At 39.9% G+C, this 15,935-nt stretch overlaps 1 protein-coding gene across 1 annotated transcript in view; it reads right to left on the bottom strand.

The window, feature by feature from the left end:
- The window catches only part of LOC150086459 (uncharacterized), a 54,273-nt gene extending 45,186 nt beyond the window's left edge, over positions 1-9,087 (bottom strand). Inside the window, exon 1 of the mRNA XM_090372172.1 lies at positions 9,019-9,087. Within this exon, the coding sequence (XP_090228298.1) occupies positions 9,019-9,086 (68 nt within the window). The 5' untranslated portion in view covers position 9,087. The remainder of the gene's footprint in view (positions 1-9,018) is intronic.
- Between the last annotated feature and the right edge of the window lie 6,848 nt (positions 9,088-15,935).

The raw sequence follows: 15,935 nt of genomic DNA, 5'->3' as shown, positions 1-15,935 counted from the left end.
AAAATCGCTTGTCACTATCGCTTGGCACTCGGGGCCATTTGCAGATAGAGGAAGCACTAGGTGGCCATGATCACAGTGTACTGATGTGGAATTTACTTCAAGGTGTTTGTTATTTGGTTTTTAGTGTTTTTGGTTTTTAGTGTTACATGGTGATACTGTGTGCCAACCTCTCGCCAGATTAGCTGACATCCAGAATCGCTGCTGAGACTGAATCTACTCTCATCAGTAAAGAGTACCTTACCCCATTGCGCTGCTGTCCAGTCCTTGTGTTCGATGCACAACTGTAAACAGTGTCTATGATGGACAGGTGTTAAAGGGACACAGCGCACTGGCCGTCGGGCAAACAGTCCACCTTTGTGGAGTCGCCTGGCCACGGTAAACCACAATATCCTGTGTCCTGTGCAGCTGGTTTGCAATGGATCCTGCTGTCGGTCCCTCTTGGCCTGTAGGAGTATATAGCGGTCATCATTGGGCATTGTTTTTCATAGACAACCACCACTGGTCCTTCGAACGGCTGTACCTGTCATTCTGAAGGACGACCATGCACGTGAGACAATGCTATGGGTGATACCAAACTCTGCTGCCACACTCCTCGCACTTCGACCTTCCTCGATCTTCCCAATTATTTGACCCTGGGTAAAGTCATCCAGATGTTGTCTTCTGGCCATTTCGTTGTCTGTAGCACTGTATGAAACCAATCAAAAGTCTGTAACAATCATGCTCACCACATCGGTAATTTGCACATAACTGCTGCTTTTATCTGGTCATCACGATTCAAATTTTTGCATGTGCACCCGCTTTCTACTGAACGGCCACAGTAATGCAAATCGCCACAGGCTGTTTCATTTGATTTTGTGATTGTAACATTTAGAAATAGTGTTGGTCCTTAAGTTTTGCACACTAGTGTACCATCAAGGGTAAAGGGAAGGGATGGGTTTTTGCTTCTGTAAAGGTGACTACAATGGTCTCAGACAGTTTTTAAATTCTGTAGAGTGGGACCAACTGATGATATACGTTAGCACTAATAACCTTAAGAGTATAAGATCTGCAGATTTACTTAACAAGTACAGATCAATGTTGAAAAAAAAGTTGTGAGCTAGGGTTGAATTTGAAAGTGTCTGCAATGGTCCCCATGGACTGGAGATGTGCAAATGTATCCCCAATTCCCAAAGGAGGGTTCAAAGGGTGATGCAAATAATTATAGACCTGTTGCAGATATACTTCTGTTCCCAGGAAAATAATGGAGTCACTGGTTAAAGTAGAGATGCAGGATCACCAAGACAAGACTGCAGTAATAGATCAAACACAGCATGGGTTTGTTAAGGGGAAGTCTTGTCTGTCCAATGTGATTAGATTCTATGAAGTGGTCAAAAAGGAACTGGATGCAAAAATTTAATTTCGATATCATATACTTGGATTTCAGGAAAGCTTTTGATACTGTTGCACATGGAAGACTGCTGTACGAATTGGAGCGGTATGGCATTAAGGGCAAGTTGCTGCAATGGATAAAAGGATGGTTGAGTGGGAGACGGCAAAGAGTGGTAATAAATGGACACTGTTCTATGTGGACTAATGTTATTAGTGGAATCCCTTGGGGTTCGGTGCTGGGCCCATTGTTGTTTTGTGTATTTATTAATGATATCAATAAAGGTATATCATGCTTAATGTCCAAGTTTGCAGATGATACAAAGGTTGGCAGGGTTGTTAATGATAGCAAACACAGTATGCTACTGCAACAGGACCTAGGAAAGTTAGGTAGATGAGCTGAGAAGTGGCAACTGAAGTTTAATATTTACAAATGCAAAGTACTGCATATGGGTAGCAGCAACCCAAGAGAATTGTACCAACTGTATTGCCGGGCAGGTGCTACACTCAAGGAGGTGGAGAATGAAAAAGACCTGGGGATAATTGTGCAGTTGGATATGAAGTTCTCTGAGCAGTGTAGATGGGCTGCCAGAACAGGTTATGGAGTTCTGTCAATGATATATAGGAATTTTGCAAGCAGAGACAAGGAGGTGATTATACCTTTGTATAACACAATGGTCAGGCCACACCTTGATACTGCATACACATCTGAAGGCCTCATTTTAGGAAGGATGCAGAGTTGCTAGAATGAGTACAGAGAAGGGCAACAAGATTAGTGAGAGGAACAAAGGGGTTCTCTTACCAGGAGTGTCTGAAATTCTGTCAGATGCAGCACCTGGGAGGAGATCTGATTAAGGTGTACAAAGCCTTGAAAAGATTTGAGCATGCTCAATGCTGGTGGGATACTTCAACTTGCTGAGATTAAGAACCTGAGGTGGCATAGATTCAAATTGTGGAAATACAATTGTAGAATAAATGTGTGGAAGTTTGCCTTTAGCCAGCAGGTAGTTGATTGCCGGAACAGACTTCCATCTTTTTTTGTGGAAGTTGATAGCTTAAATAAATTTAAGGCTGAAATAGACAAATGTTTGAAGTGACCGGATTGGTGAAATGGGAAGGATTTGTTTTTTTTTTTTTTTGGCTGATGCTATATAAGCTTGCTTTCTTGCATCATATGCCTCAACTAATACTAAATGCTAACAGCAAATTCTAAGTGGGAAACATTCAAGGAACTAATCATGGAGGCTACTAGACTTTATATACCGATTAAGAAATATTGTTCAAGGTTTAGTCCTAAATGGAGGTCAGATGAACTTGATTTGATTGATTTGATTTGATAGTTGTTGGCGCATCGGCTTCTGTGGCCATATTGCACCTCCCAAGGTTTTTGCAGTACTTTGATCCAAGCCCGAGGCGGGAATCGAACCCGCGACCTTTGGGTTGCCGGGCAGGTACTTTACCCACTCGGCTAGCCCGGTCGGCCATCAGATGAACTAATGAGATTTGTGGCAGTGAAGAAAAATGCATGGGATATATATAAATTATCAGGCAACACAAAAGCCTATGGCAGATATAAGCAAGTCTGTAATCAAGTCACAAGGGTCATTAGGCAAGGAAAGGCAGAGTACAAGAAATCTTTGGTAAAGGATGCTAAGAAAAACAGGAAGGACTCTTTTACTTATATAAACTCTAGAAACAAGTGGATGAATCAGATTGCTGCACTTAATATCGATGGTTCAACTGTTGATGATCTGTGTTCAGATAGCTGACAATCTGAATGACTATTCTGCATCTACATTTATACATGAGGAGTTATTAAGGGAGGAAAATGCCAAAAGTTTATCAAACTGTAACAGGGTGGCTAATGATTTTGTAATAACTGAGAGCAAAGTGGAGAAGAAATTGTTGAAGTTAAACAAAAAAAGCGCCTGGGGTGGATGGGATCTATCCAGTTATAATGGAGGTGGCAAAGGAAGTAAGCAAAACCCTTATTATTAATTATGAAATCATCCTTGGACTCGGGCATTCCCCATGGACTGGAAATGTGCAAATGTATCTCCAATTCACAAAGGGGATCAAAGTGTGACACAAGTGATTACAGACATTTTAGTTTAAATTTTCGTTCGGGGAAAAGAGTGGAGTTACTGGTTAAAGATGCATTGCAGGATCATCTAGACAAGACAGCAGTATTATTTCGGACTAAATAAAAGTCCGAACTATTACTTTTAAATAAATAAAAAAATAAATAAAATAAAATTTTTTATTTTGTTATTTAGGAGCATTAGCAACTAAGGCCATATTGCTCCGGGATATGCGGTGGTCATCCGCGGACCTTTCCGCATCCTCTGTATTTGGTGGTGATGGGCTCGAACCCCAGTCTAATCAAGAAGCATGTGCTACGCACTGCTGCTCCTTATCACCTGGCTACAGGTTTGTTAAGGGGAAGTCTTGTCTGACAAATTTGACTGGATACTATGATGTAGTCACAAAGGAACTGGATGCAAAAAATAATTTTGATATCATATACTTCGATTTCAGGATAGCTTTTGATACTGTTGCACAGGGAAGGCTGCTGTACAAATTGGAGCAGTACGGCATTAAGGGCAAGTTGCTACAATGAATAACAGGATGATTGAGTGGGAAAAGACGGAGAGTGGCAATCAATGGATGTTGCTCTTCATGGACTAATGTTAGTGGAGTCCCTCAGAGTTTGGTGCTGGACCCATTGTTGTTTTGTATATTTATCAATGATATTGATGAAAGTATATCATCCTTAATGTCTAAGTTTGCAGATGATTGAAGGGTGGCAGGGTATATATGACAGTAGGCTACTGCAACAGGATCTAGAAAATTTGGGCAGATAGGCTGAGAAGTGGGAACTGAAGTTTAACATTGACAAATGAAAGTACTGTATATATGGGTAGAAGTAACCCCAGAGAAACATACCAACTGTGTGGTACTACACTCAGGGTGGTAGAAAATCAAAAGACCTGGGGGTGTCCAATATGACATTTTCTGAGCAGTGGAGACAGGCTGCCAGAGTAGGTCATGGGTCTTGTCAATGATATACAGGAATTTTGTTATCAGGGAAAAGGAGGTGATTATTCCTCTGTATAAGGCAATGGTCAGGCTACAATTTGAGTACTGCATACAGGCATAGAAAGGATATACAGGACAGGAGGGGAGGAGGGGTTATGCTATTAGTCAAGAAATACATAAAATCCAAGGAAGTGAAGCCAGTCGACATCGATGGACAGGGCAGTGTTGAGTCAGTTTGGTGTGACATAAGCATAGGGAAATCAAAATTGAGAGTAGGAGTGTGCTATAGGCCTAATGACTCTGATGATGTTTGTTTGTTTGTTTGTTTGTTATTTGGTTTTTAGGAGCATTAGCAACTAAGGCCATATTGCTCCGGGATATGCGGTGGTCATTCCCTGACCTTTCCGCATCCTCCGTATTTGGTGGTGACGGGGTCGAACCCCGGTCTAATCAAGAAGCGTGTGCTACACACTGCTGCTCCTTCCCACCTGGCTACGGAGGTGCCTGACTCTGATGAGCATAATAAGATATTGTACAGGGAAATGGAGTGGGCCAGTTGTTGTTGTTGTTGTTATTTGGTTTTTAGGAGCATTAGCAACTAAGGCCATACTGCTCCGGGATATGCGGTGGTCATTCCCTGAATGACCTTTCCGCATCCTCCGTATTTGGTGGTGACGGGCTCGAACCCCGGTCTAATCAAGAAGCATGTGCTACGCACTGCTGCTCCTTCCCACCTGGCTACGGAGGCGCCTAAGTGGGCCAGTAAATCAGAGAGTCTTATAATGGGGGATTTTAATTTCCCAGATATTGACTGGAATTTGTGGGTTGGTCACTCACACACTAGCCAGGCTTTTGTGGATTTATTGGATGATTGTTTTCTACATCAGCATGTTCGTGAGGCAACAAGAGGGAGCAATACTCTTGATCTGATTATCAGTAGTGATTCTTCATGCATTAAGAATCTGCAGATAAATGAACCACTAGGTGGCAGTGATCATAATGTGTTGAAGTGGGATTTACTCAAGGAGGTAACTACCATCAGAGGTAAAGGGAAGGGTTTTTGTTTTCGTAAAGGCGACTATGATGGTCTGAGACAGTATATAAATTCTATACAGTGGGACCAACTGATGATGTTACCAACAGCAAACTCAAAATGGGAAGCATTCAAGGAACTAATCTTGGAAGCTACCAGGCTTTACATACCAATTAAGAAATATTGTTCAAGGTTTAGGCCTAAATGGTTGTCAGATGAACTAATGAGACATGTGGCAGAGAAGAAAAATGCATGGGATACATACAAATTAATGGGTGACATGGAAGCCTATGATAGATATAAGTTGGTCTGTAACCAAGTCACAAAGGAGATTAGGCAAGCAAAGGCAGACTACGAAAAATCTTTGGCAAAGGATGCAAAGAAAAACAGAAAAGAGTTCTTTACCTATTTAAACTCAAGAAGGAAAGGGATGAATCAGATTGGTCCACTGGATATTGATGGTTCAACAGTTGAGGATCCTGCTCAGGTGGCTAACAATCTAAACGAGTATTTTGCATCGACATTCACGCATGAGGAGTTATTCAGGAAGGAGAATGATGTAGGTAAAGTAAACATTGGCAGTGAGCTGGATGATTTTGTAATAACTGAGAGGAAAGTGGAGGAGAGATTGTTGAGGATAAACATAAAAAAGGCACCTGGGGTGGATGGATCTATCCAGTTATATTAAAGGAGGCAGCAAAGGAAGTAAGCAAACCCCTAGCCATAATTATGAGAGCTTCTTTGGACTCAGGGGAGGTACCCATAGACTGGAGATGTGCAAATGTAACCCCAATTCACAAAGGAGGATCAAAGGCTGACACAAGTAATTATAGACCTGTTAGTTTAACTTCTGTTCCAGGAAAATTAATGGAGGCACTGATTAAAGAAGCACTGCAGGATCATCTAGACAAGAATTCAGTTATAGCTCAGACGCAGCATGGTTTTGTTAAGGGCAGGTCTTGCCTGACCAATTTGATTGGATACTATGATGTAGTCACAAAAGAACTGGATGCAGGGAATAACTTTGATATTATATATTTGGATCTTAGAAAGGCTTTTGATACTGTTGCACATGGAAGACTGCTGCACAAATTGGAGCAGTGTGGCATTGGAGGCAAATTGCTGCTATGGATAAGGGGATGGTTGAGTGGCAGAAGACAGAGAGTGGTAATCAATGGACACTGCTCAACGTGGACTAATGTTATTAGTGGAGTTCCTCAGGGTTCAGTGTTGGGTCCGTTGTTGTTTTCGGTGTTTATGAATGATATTGATGATGGTATATCAAGTTTAATGTCCAAGTTTGCAGATGATACAAAGGTTGGCAGGGTTGTTAAGGACACTTCTGATGCTATGCTGCTGCAACAGGATCTGGAAAGGTTGAACAGATGGGCCGAGAGGTGGCAAATGAAGTTTAACATTGACAAATGTAAAGTACTACATATGGGAAACAGTAACCCCAGAGCAACGTATCAACTCTGCGGTACTACACTGACAGTGGTGGAGAATGAAAAGGACCTGGGGGTAATTGTGCAGGCAGATATGAAGTTCTCTGAGCAGTGCAGACGAGCTGCAAGAGTAGCTCATGGTGTCTTGTCAATGATATACAGGAATTTTTCTAGCAGGGATAAGGAGGTGATTATTCCCTTGTATAAGGCAATGGTTAGGCCACATCTTGAGTACTGTATACTGGTCTGGAGGCCTCATTTCAAGAAGGATGTAGAGCTGCTGGAACGGGTAGAGAGAAGGGCAACAAGATTAGTGAATGGAACAAAGGGTTGCTCTTACGAAGAAAGGCTTAAGTTTTGCAAATCACCTCAGAGGGCATAAATTCAAATTGAGGAAGGATGGATGTCGGATAGATGTGCGGAAATTTGCCTTTGGCCAGCGGGTGGTTGGTTGGTGGAACCGACTTCCATCACTTGTTGTTGAAGTTGATAGCCTAAACAAATTTAAGGCTCAACTGGACAGGTATTTTGAACGAACGGAGGGGCGAAATGGGAGTGGTGTGTTTTTTTTTTGTTTTTTTTTTGGCTGATGCTGAATAAGCTTGCTTTCTTGCATCATATGCCTCTACTAATGCTAAAGGTCTGGAAGTCTCATTTTAGGAAGGATGTAGAGTTGCTTGAGATTGTACAGAGAAGGGCAACAAGATTGGTGGGGGTCCTCTGACCCAGAAAAGCTTCAGTTCTACAAATTGCAGCGGCTGGAGACTAGGCACCTGCAAGATGATCTGACTGAGGTGTATAAATCCTTGAATGGGTTGAGCACGCTGAATTCTGATGGGATTTTTCTCCATGCTCAGATTACAAACCTAAGGGGGCATAAATTCAAATTGAGGAAAGACAGTTGAAGAACAGATGTGTGGAAATTTGACTTTAGCCAGGTTGTGGTTAATTGCTGGAATAAACTTTCATCAGTCATTGTGGAAGTTGCGAGCTTAAATAAATTCAAGGAGGAACTGGACAAAATTTTAGAGGGAATGGATGTGTGAAATTGTTTTTTTTTTTTTTTTGGCTTATGATACATAAGCTCATACACTTGCTTTCTTGCATCACATGCCTCCATAATACTACTACATGTCTAATGAGACTGGAGATAAAGGTACCCATGTGAGGGGAACTTCATATATGTGGGCTACTGGGCATGGTAGAAAGGCACCAAGCTATTCTAGTAGAGAGCTTATTTAAGTTTATAAAGCTCTGAGGTAGTTGTATCCACAGGGCTAGCTCTGATTACTACGGCTAGTCCAGTAGATACAACTGCTGTTGTTCCCATCATGGGTTTGAATCCAAACAAAATGGAAATAATTTTACAGGTTGTTTTTACTCTGTGGCAGAGTTCTTATCTGACAGCAGGCTACATACATCAGTATAGCTTTCTTGCACCATATGGGCAAACTGGTGCAATTACTAGTTATTATTATCATTAGTAGTAGTAATGGCAAATGATGCAATAAAGCAAGCTTATAGCATCAGCCAAAGAGAAAAAAAAGTCAACACTTCCCATTTCACTTGTCCATTTTCTATAGCAGTTTATCTAGTTGTTCTTTGAATTTATTCAAACTACCAACCTCCACAACACTAGATGGGAGTTTGTTCCATTTGTCCTGTAACCATTCTTCCTTAATTTGAATTTATGACCCCTCATGTGTGTAGTCGAAATTTAGTAAAAAATTTTAAGGATTTTTTATTCTAACTTGGTAGTGTAACTTTTGTTACAGGATACAGCACAGATTCAAATTAAGGAAAGACAGTTGTAGAATAGATGTGCGGAAGTTTGCATTAAGCCAACAGGTAGTTGACAGCTGGAACAGACTTCCATCTGTTGTTGTGGAAGTTAATAGCTTAAATAAATTTAAGGCTAAACTAGACAAACATTTTGAGTGAATGGATGGGTGAAATGGGAATTTTTTTTTTTTTTTTTTTTTGTTTGATGCTGTATAAGCTTGCTTTCTTGCATCGTATGCCTCAACTAATGCTAATATTCAATGCCATCACATCCTCATCCACCACATCAAATATATAGTATCCATATCAGTTTGTCACATTACACTTGTACATAAAAAAACATTCATAGTTTACCTGTCCAGAAGAGGCTTTTTCTTTCGGAAACAGTAACAACAGGAAGTGAAAAATGAACCCAAAGTCATTATAAACCAGTCATTGCTGAGAACATTTTAAAAATGTATTATACTTTAGTAGTAGCACTTGGAAAATACAACAAAACCACATCATCAAAACTGCTAAAATAATAGGTCCCCATTCCTAAAAAAATCCATACCCAAGCTGTTAAACCAGATGTCTAGTTATCACTTCGTGCTTTCAATTCTCGGTATCTAATTTTTCGAAGATAAAAAACATAATGAAATATTTGTCCTACACAACGGTACCGAGTATAAGAATATTACATGATACCAAATAAGTCTCTAAATGCATTTACGTAAAACTTAACATATACCGACATAACGGAAGATGAAAATCTATTAAATCAACTGTCGTCTGCTTTATTCTCGCCCCCTTGCGGAACAAAATGCTTTTCTTTCTTTTTTTTTTTTTTTTTTTTCATTTAATATAACAAATACTATGTGGCTCGTAAAATAAATAAATAAATATGTAATGTAAGGTAAAGTATGTAATAAATAAATAAATTAATATTTAAAACTTTTATTAATATTTACAGATTAATGCTTGGCCTATATAGCTTTTACTGTATTAAAACAAGCTTCAAATTCTTATACCTTGAGAAATAACCCCAGGGGCTCACACTTGGTGAGTATGAGCTTGGCACACCAGGGTCCTTGCCAAGCCCACCACTCTCTCTCTCTCTCTCTCTCTCTCTCTCTCTCTCTCTCTCTCTCTCTCTCAGGGTAACTCAGTCTGGTGCAGCATAAGCTTCAGGCTTATTTGCACCATATGGCTAATAATAATAATAATAATAACAAGAACAATATTTTGTACACACAGACTAGACATGAAATGTGACTCAAAAAAGATTTTAGTAAAATAAAGTCCGCCTATATAGAAAAGAATCATAGAAATAGGAAAACAAGGAAAACTCTAAAAACCAGTGAGACGGTATTTTAAAAATTATTATATTAAGTTCACCCTTCATTTCTTACATAAACTTGTATTTGGGTCTGTAAATTGCGTGTATTCTCTGTTCGATTTACTTGTTTTGCTGGACGAAAAAAAACCCTAGTTTCTGGGGAAAAACAAAGAAAAAACCTTGCTATCTACGCCTGAGACCGACTAACTCAGTCACGGAGTGAAAAAAGCCCATTAAAGTTCCTGGCGTCATCGGCGGGATTCGAACCGGGCCTTTTCCAGCAAATGTGGGGAGGACGGTGAGACGATATGTCTCTTTGTAGGTTTAGGATTTTCAAAAACAAGCCAGTGAGATTATATCGCATCCCAATTATCTTCTTTTTTTTTCTCTACCATCTGTGAAATTTCTATTCCTATGCTTCAGTTCTTATGCTGTTCAGTTTAGCACCTTTACTTTTTCCATGCGTGCTCTCCCCCCCCCCCTTTCCCATGTTTAATTTATTTTGCTGCTCAATTTGCTTTTATTTAAAGTGTTATTTTCAACATATTCTAAATTATGATTGCATAATATATGATCGGAAATTTGCTTTCAGCAAGCATGTAGTTGATTGTCGGAATAAACTTCCATCTAGTGGTATGAAAGTGGACAGGTTCAATAAATATAAGGAGCACCCAGATAAATTATTAGAGGTGTCAGAGAGATAATGTGAGAAGCGTTTTTTTTTTTTTTTTTTTTTGTGCTGATGCTGCATAAATTTGCTTACTTGCATGCTACATAAATACTGCATTTGTCATTATTTATACTAATATTAATTCTTTCTACAATCAGGTCACTAGGAATGTTAGCCAGACTGAAGCATACTCGTATTATGGGAAGAACCTGGCTAAGAATGCAAAGAAATCCTTTTTAAGGAATTCTTTTTTATGTTTATCACCCAAATGAATATCAGATGAACTAATGAGACTCGTGGCAAAGAAGAACCATGCATGGGTTGCATATAAATTATCAGGCGACACAGAATCCTATGGTAGTCTCCATAGACATCCTTTGCTAGGAAGTCTTTGGCAAAGGATGCAAAGATTTCTTTAGTCATATAACCTCTAAAAGTAAAGGGATGAATCATTAGCATTAGTATTAGCATTAGCATTAGCATTAGTAGAGGCATTTGATGCAAGAAAGCAAGCTTATGCAGCATCAGCCAAAAAAAAAAAAAAAAACCCACTTCCACTTCACCCCTCTGTTCGTTCAAAATACCTGTCCAGCTGAGCCTTAAACTTATTTAGGCTATCAACCTCCACCACAAGGGATGGGAGTCTGTTCCACCAACCAACCACCCGCTCGCTAAAGGCAAATTTCCGCACGTCTATCCTACATCTGTCTTTCCTCAATTTGAATTTATGCCCTCTCAGGTGATTTTTCTGAGCTAGAGGAAGAATCCCATCAGCATTGAGCATGCTTAAACCATTCAAGGCTTTATACACCTCTATCAGATCACCTCGCTGGTGCCTAGTCTCCAGACACTGTAATTTGCAAAACTTAAGCCTTTCTTCGTAAGAGCACCCCTTTGTTCCATTCACTAATCTTGTTGCCCTTCTCTGTACTCGTTCCAGCAGCTCTACATCCTTCTTGAAATGAGGCCTCCAGACCTGTATACAGTACTCTAGGTGTGGCCTGACCATTGCCTTATACAATGGAATAATCACCTCTTTATCCCTGCTGGAAAAATTCCTGTATATCATTGACAATACTCCATGAACTACTCTTGCAGCCCGTCTGCACTGCTCAGAGAACTTCATATCTGCCTGCACAACCACCCCCAAGTCCCTTTCATTCTCTACCACTGTCAGTGTAGTACCACAGAGTTGATACGTTGCTCTGGGGTTGCTGTTTCCCATGTGTAGTACTTTACATTTGTCAATGTTAAACTTCATTTGCCACCTCTCAGCCCATCTGCTCAACCTTTCCAGATCCTGTTGCAGCAGCATAGTGTCAGTAGTGTCCTTGACAACCCTGCCAACCTTTGTATCATCTGCAAACTTGGACATTACTCTTGATATACCATCATCAATATCATTTATAAATATAGAAAACAATAATGGACCCAACACTGAGCCCTGAGGGACTCCACTAATAACATCAGTCCACGACGAGCAGTGTCCATTGATTACCACTCTCCGTCTTCTCTCCCTCAACCACCCCTTTATCCATAGCAGCAATTTGCCTCCAATGTCACACTGCTCCAATTTGTGGAGCAGTCTTCCATGTGCAACAGTATCAAAAGCCTTTCTAAGATCCAAGTATATAATATCAAAGTTATTCCCTGCATCCAGTTCTTTTGTGACTACATCATAGTATCCAATCAAGTTGGTCAGGCAAGACTTCCCCTTAACAAAACCATGCTGTGTCTGAGCTATAACTGAAGTCTTGTCTAAATGATCCTGCAGTGCTTCTTTAACCAGTGCCTCCATTAATTTTCCTGGAACAGAAGTTAAACTAACAGGTCTATAATTACTTGTGTCAGCCTTTGATCCTCCTTTGTGAATTGGGGTTACATTTGCACATCTCCAGTCTATGGGTACCTCCCCTGAGTCCAAGGAAGCTCTCATAATTATGGCTAAGGGTTTGCTTACTTCCTTTGCTGCCTCCTTTAATATAACTGGATAGATCCCATCCACCCCGGGTGCCTTTCTTGTGTTTATCTTCAACAGTTTCTCCTCCACTTTACTCCCAGTTATTTCAAGATTCTGTAGCTTACTGCTAGAGTTGAATACACCTCTGGCATTCCCCTTGCTGAATAACTCCTCATGTGTGAATGTCGATGCAAAATATTCATTTAGTTTGTTAGCTACCTGAGCAGGATCATCAACAGTTGACCCATCAATATCAAGTGGACCAATCTGATTCATCCTCTTCCTTCTAGAGTTTACATAAGTAAAGAACTCTTTGTTGTTTTTCTTTGCATCCCTTGTCAAAGATTTCTCGTAATCTGCCTTCGCCTGCCTAACTTCCTTTGTAACTTGGTTGCATATCAACTTGTATCTATCATAGTCTTCTGTGTCATGTGTTAATTTGTAAGTATCCCATGCATTTTTCTTCTCTGCCATATGCCTCATTAGTTCATCTGACATCCATTTGGGCCTAAACCTCTAAAAGATACATTTACTGCATTTGTCATTATTTATACTAATATTAATTCTTTCTACAATCAGGTCACTAGGAATGTTAGCCAGACTGAAGCATACTCGTATTATGGGAAGTACCTGGCTAAGAATGCAAAGAAATCCTTTTTAAGGAATTCTTTTTTATGTTTATCACCCAAATGAATATCAGATGAACTAATGAGACTCGTGGCAAAGAAGAACCATGCATGGGTTGCATATAAATTATCAGGCGACACAGAATCCTATGGTAGTCTCCATAGACATCCTTTGCTGAGAAGTCTTTGGCAAAGGATGCAAAGATTTCTTTAGTTATATAACCTCTAAAAGTAAAGGGATGAATCAGATTGGTCCACTTGATATCAATGGTTTGACTGTAAGTAATCATTCTCAGATAGCTGCCAAACTAAATGATTATTTTGCATCTACATTCACACATGAGGAGTTATTCAAGAGGAGACGGCCAGATGTTTATCAAACTCTAACAGGGAGTTGAATGATTTTGTAATAACTGAGAGCAAAGTGGAGGAGAAATTGCTGAAGTTAAACATAAGAAAGGCACCTGGGGTGGATGGGATCTATCCAGTTATATTAAAGAAGATGGCAAAAGAAGTAAGCAAAATGACAAAATGAGTTCACTTTTTCGGCGCTTCCAGTGGACAGGATTGTGTTTGCTTACTGATTGTTGTAGTGATGGGGCTACTCAGCTCACTCTTCTTGGTGAGGATTATCAAAACACATTTTTCAGTCTTCGCTGTAGGGCCTTGAAAAAATAGGACGAATTCCCTTTATTCTTTCTCAAAACCCCATGACCTGCCTTGGCAGCCTGTCTGCATTGCTCAGAAAACTTCATATCTGACTGCACAATTACTCCCCGATCTTTTTCATTTTCTACCACCTTAATAGTAGTACACAGTTGGTACGTTCCTCTTGGGTTACTTCTATCCATATGCAATACTTTGTATTTGTCAATGTTAACCTTCAATTGCCACTTCTCAGCCCATCTTCCGAAATTTTCTAGATCCTGTTGCAGTAGCACACTGCCATTACTGTCATTCACAATCCTGTCAACCTTTGTATCATCTCCAAACTTTGACACTAAGCCTGATACATCTTCATCAATATCATTGATAAATATACAAAATAGCAGTCGAGCCAACACAGAACCCTATGGACTCAACTAATAATATTAGTCCATGAAGAGCAGCGCCCATTGATTGCCACCCTCCGTCTTCTCCCACTCAACCATCCTTTTATCCATTGTAGCCACTTACCCTTAATACCATTCTTCTCCAATTTGTACAGTATACTTTCATTCGCAACAGTGTCAAACGTTTTCCTGAAATCGAAGTAAATGATATCAAAATTATTTTTTGCAACCAGTAACTTTGTAACCACATCATAATATCCAATAAAATTTGCCAGACAAGATTTTCCCTTAACAAACTCATGCTGTGTCTGAATTATTGCTGCAGTCTTGTCTAGATGATCCTGCAGTGCATCTTTAACCAGTGACTCCATTATTTTACCCGGAACAGAAGTTAAACTAACGGGTCTGTAATTACTGGTGTCACCCTTCGATCCCCCTTTGTGAATTGGGGATACATTTGCACATCTCAAGTCCGTGGGGACCTCCCCCGAGTCCAAGTAAGGGTTTGCTTACTTCGTTTGCTGCCCCCTTTAATATAACTGGATAGATCCCATCCACCCCAGATGCCTTTCTTATGTTTAACTTCAGCAATTTCTCCTCCACTTTGCACTCAGTTATTACAAAATCATTAAGTACCCTGCTACAGTTTGATAACCTTCTGCCATTTTCAAACCTTAATAATTCCTCATGTGTGAATGTAGATGCAAAATACTCATTCAGTTTGTTTGCTATCTGAGAAGGATCATCAACAGTCGAACCATCGATATCAAATGAACCAATCTGATTCATCCCCTTCCTTTTAGAGTTTATATAAGTAAAGAAATCTGTACTGTTTTTCTTAGCTTCCTCTGCCAAAGATTTCTCATAATCTGCCTTCGCCTGCCTAACCTCCTTTGTGACTTGATTACAGAATAGCTTATATCTGCCATAGGCTTCTGTGTCGCATGATAATATATATGCATCCAATGCATTTTGCTTCTCTGCCACGAGTCTCATTAGTTCATTGGACAACCATTTAGGCCTAGACCTTGAACAATATTTCTTAATAGGTATGAAACTTTTAGTAGCTCCCACGATTAATTCCTTGAATGCTTCCCACTTAGAATTTGCTGTTGGTAACATTATCGGTTGATCCCACTGTACAGAATTTAAAAACTGTCTGAGACCACTGTAGTCATCTTTACGGAAACAAAAACTCTTTCCTTTACCCCTGATGGTAATTATATTTTTAAGTAAATCCCACATCAGTACAATGTGATCACTGCCACCTAGTGGTTCCTTTATCTGCAAATTCTTAATACACGAATGATCACTGCTGATAACCAGATCAAGAGTATTACCGTCTCTGGTTGCCTCTCGAAAATGTTGATGCAGAAAACAATCATCCAATAAATCCACAAAAATCTTACTAGTTTGCGAGTGAGTATCCACAAGTTTCAGTCAATATCTGGGAAGTTAAAATCCCCAATTATAAGACATTCTGATTTACTAGCCCATTCTATTTCTCTGTACAATTGTTCATTGTACTCATTCGTGTCATTAGGCCTATAACACACTCCTACTCTTATTTTTGCTTTCGCAGTGCTTATGTCACACGAAAATGACTCAACAGTGCAATGCTCATCTATATCAACTGGATGCAATT

This window comes from Mastigoproctus giganteus, chromosome 4 (genome assembly GCF_048544385.1).
Source record: "Mastigoproctus giganteus isolate SK-2022 chromosome 4, ASM4854438v1, whole genome shotgun sequence".
NCBI classification, from domain to species: Eukaryota; Metazoa; Arthropoda; class Arachnida; order Uropygi; family Thelyphonidae; genus Mastigoproctus; species Mastigoproctus giganteus.
The sequence above is the reverse complement of the archived record's forward strand: the minus strand, read 5'-3'. Positions and strand labels throughout refer to the sequence as shown.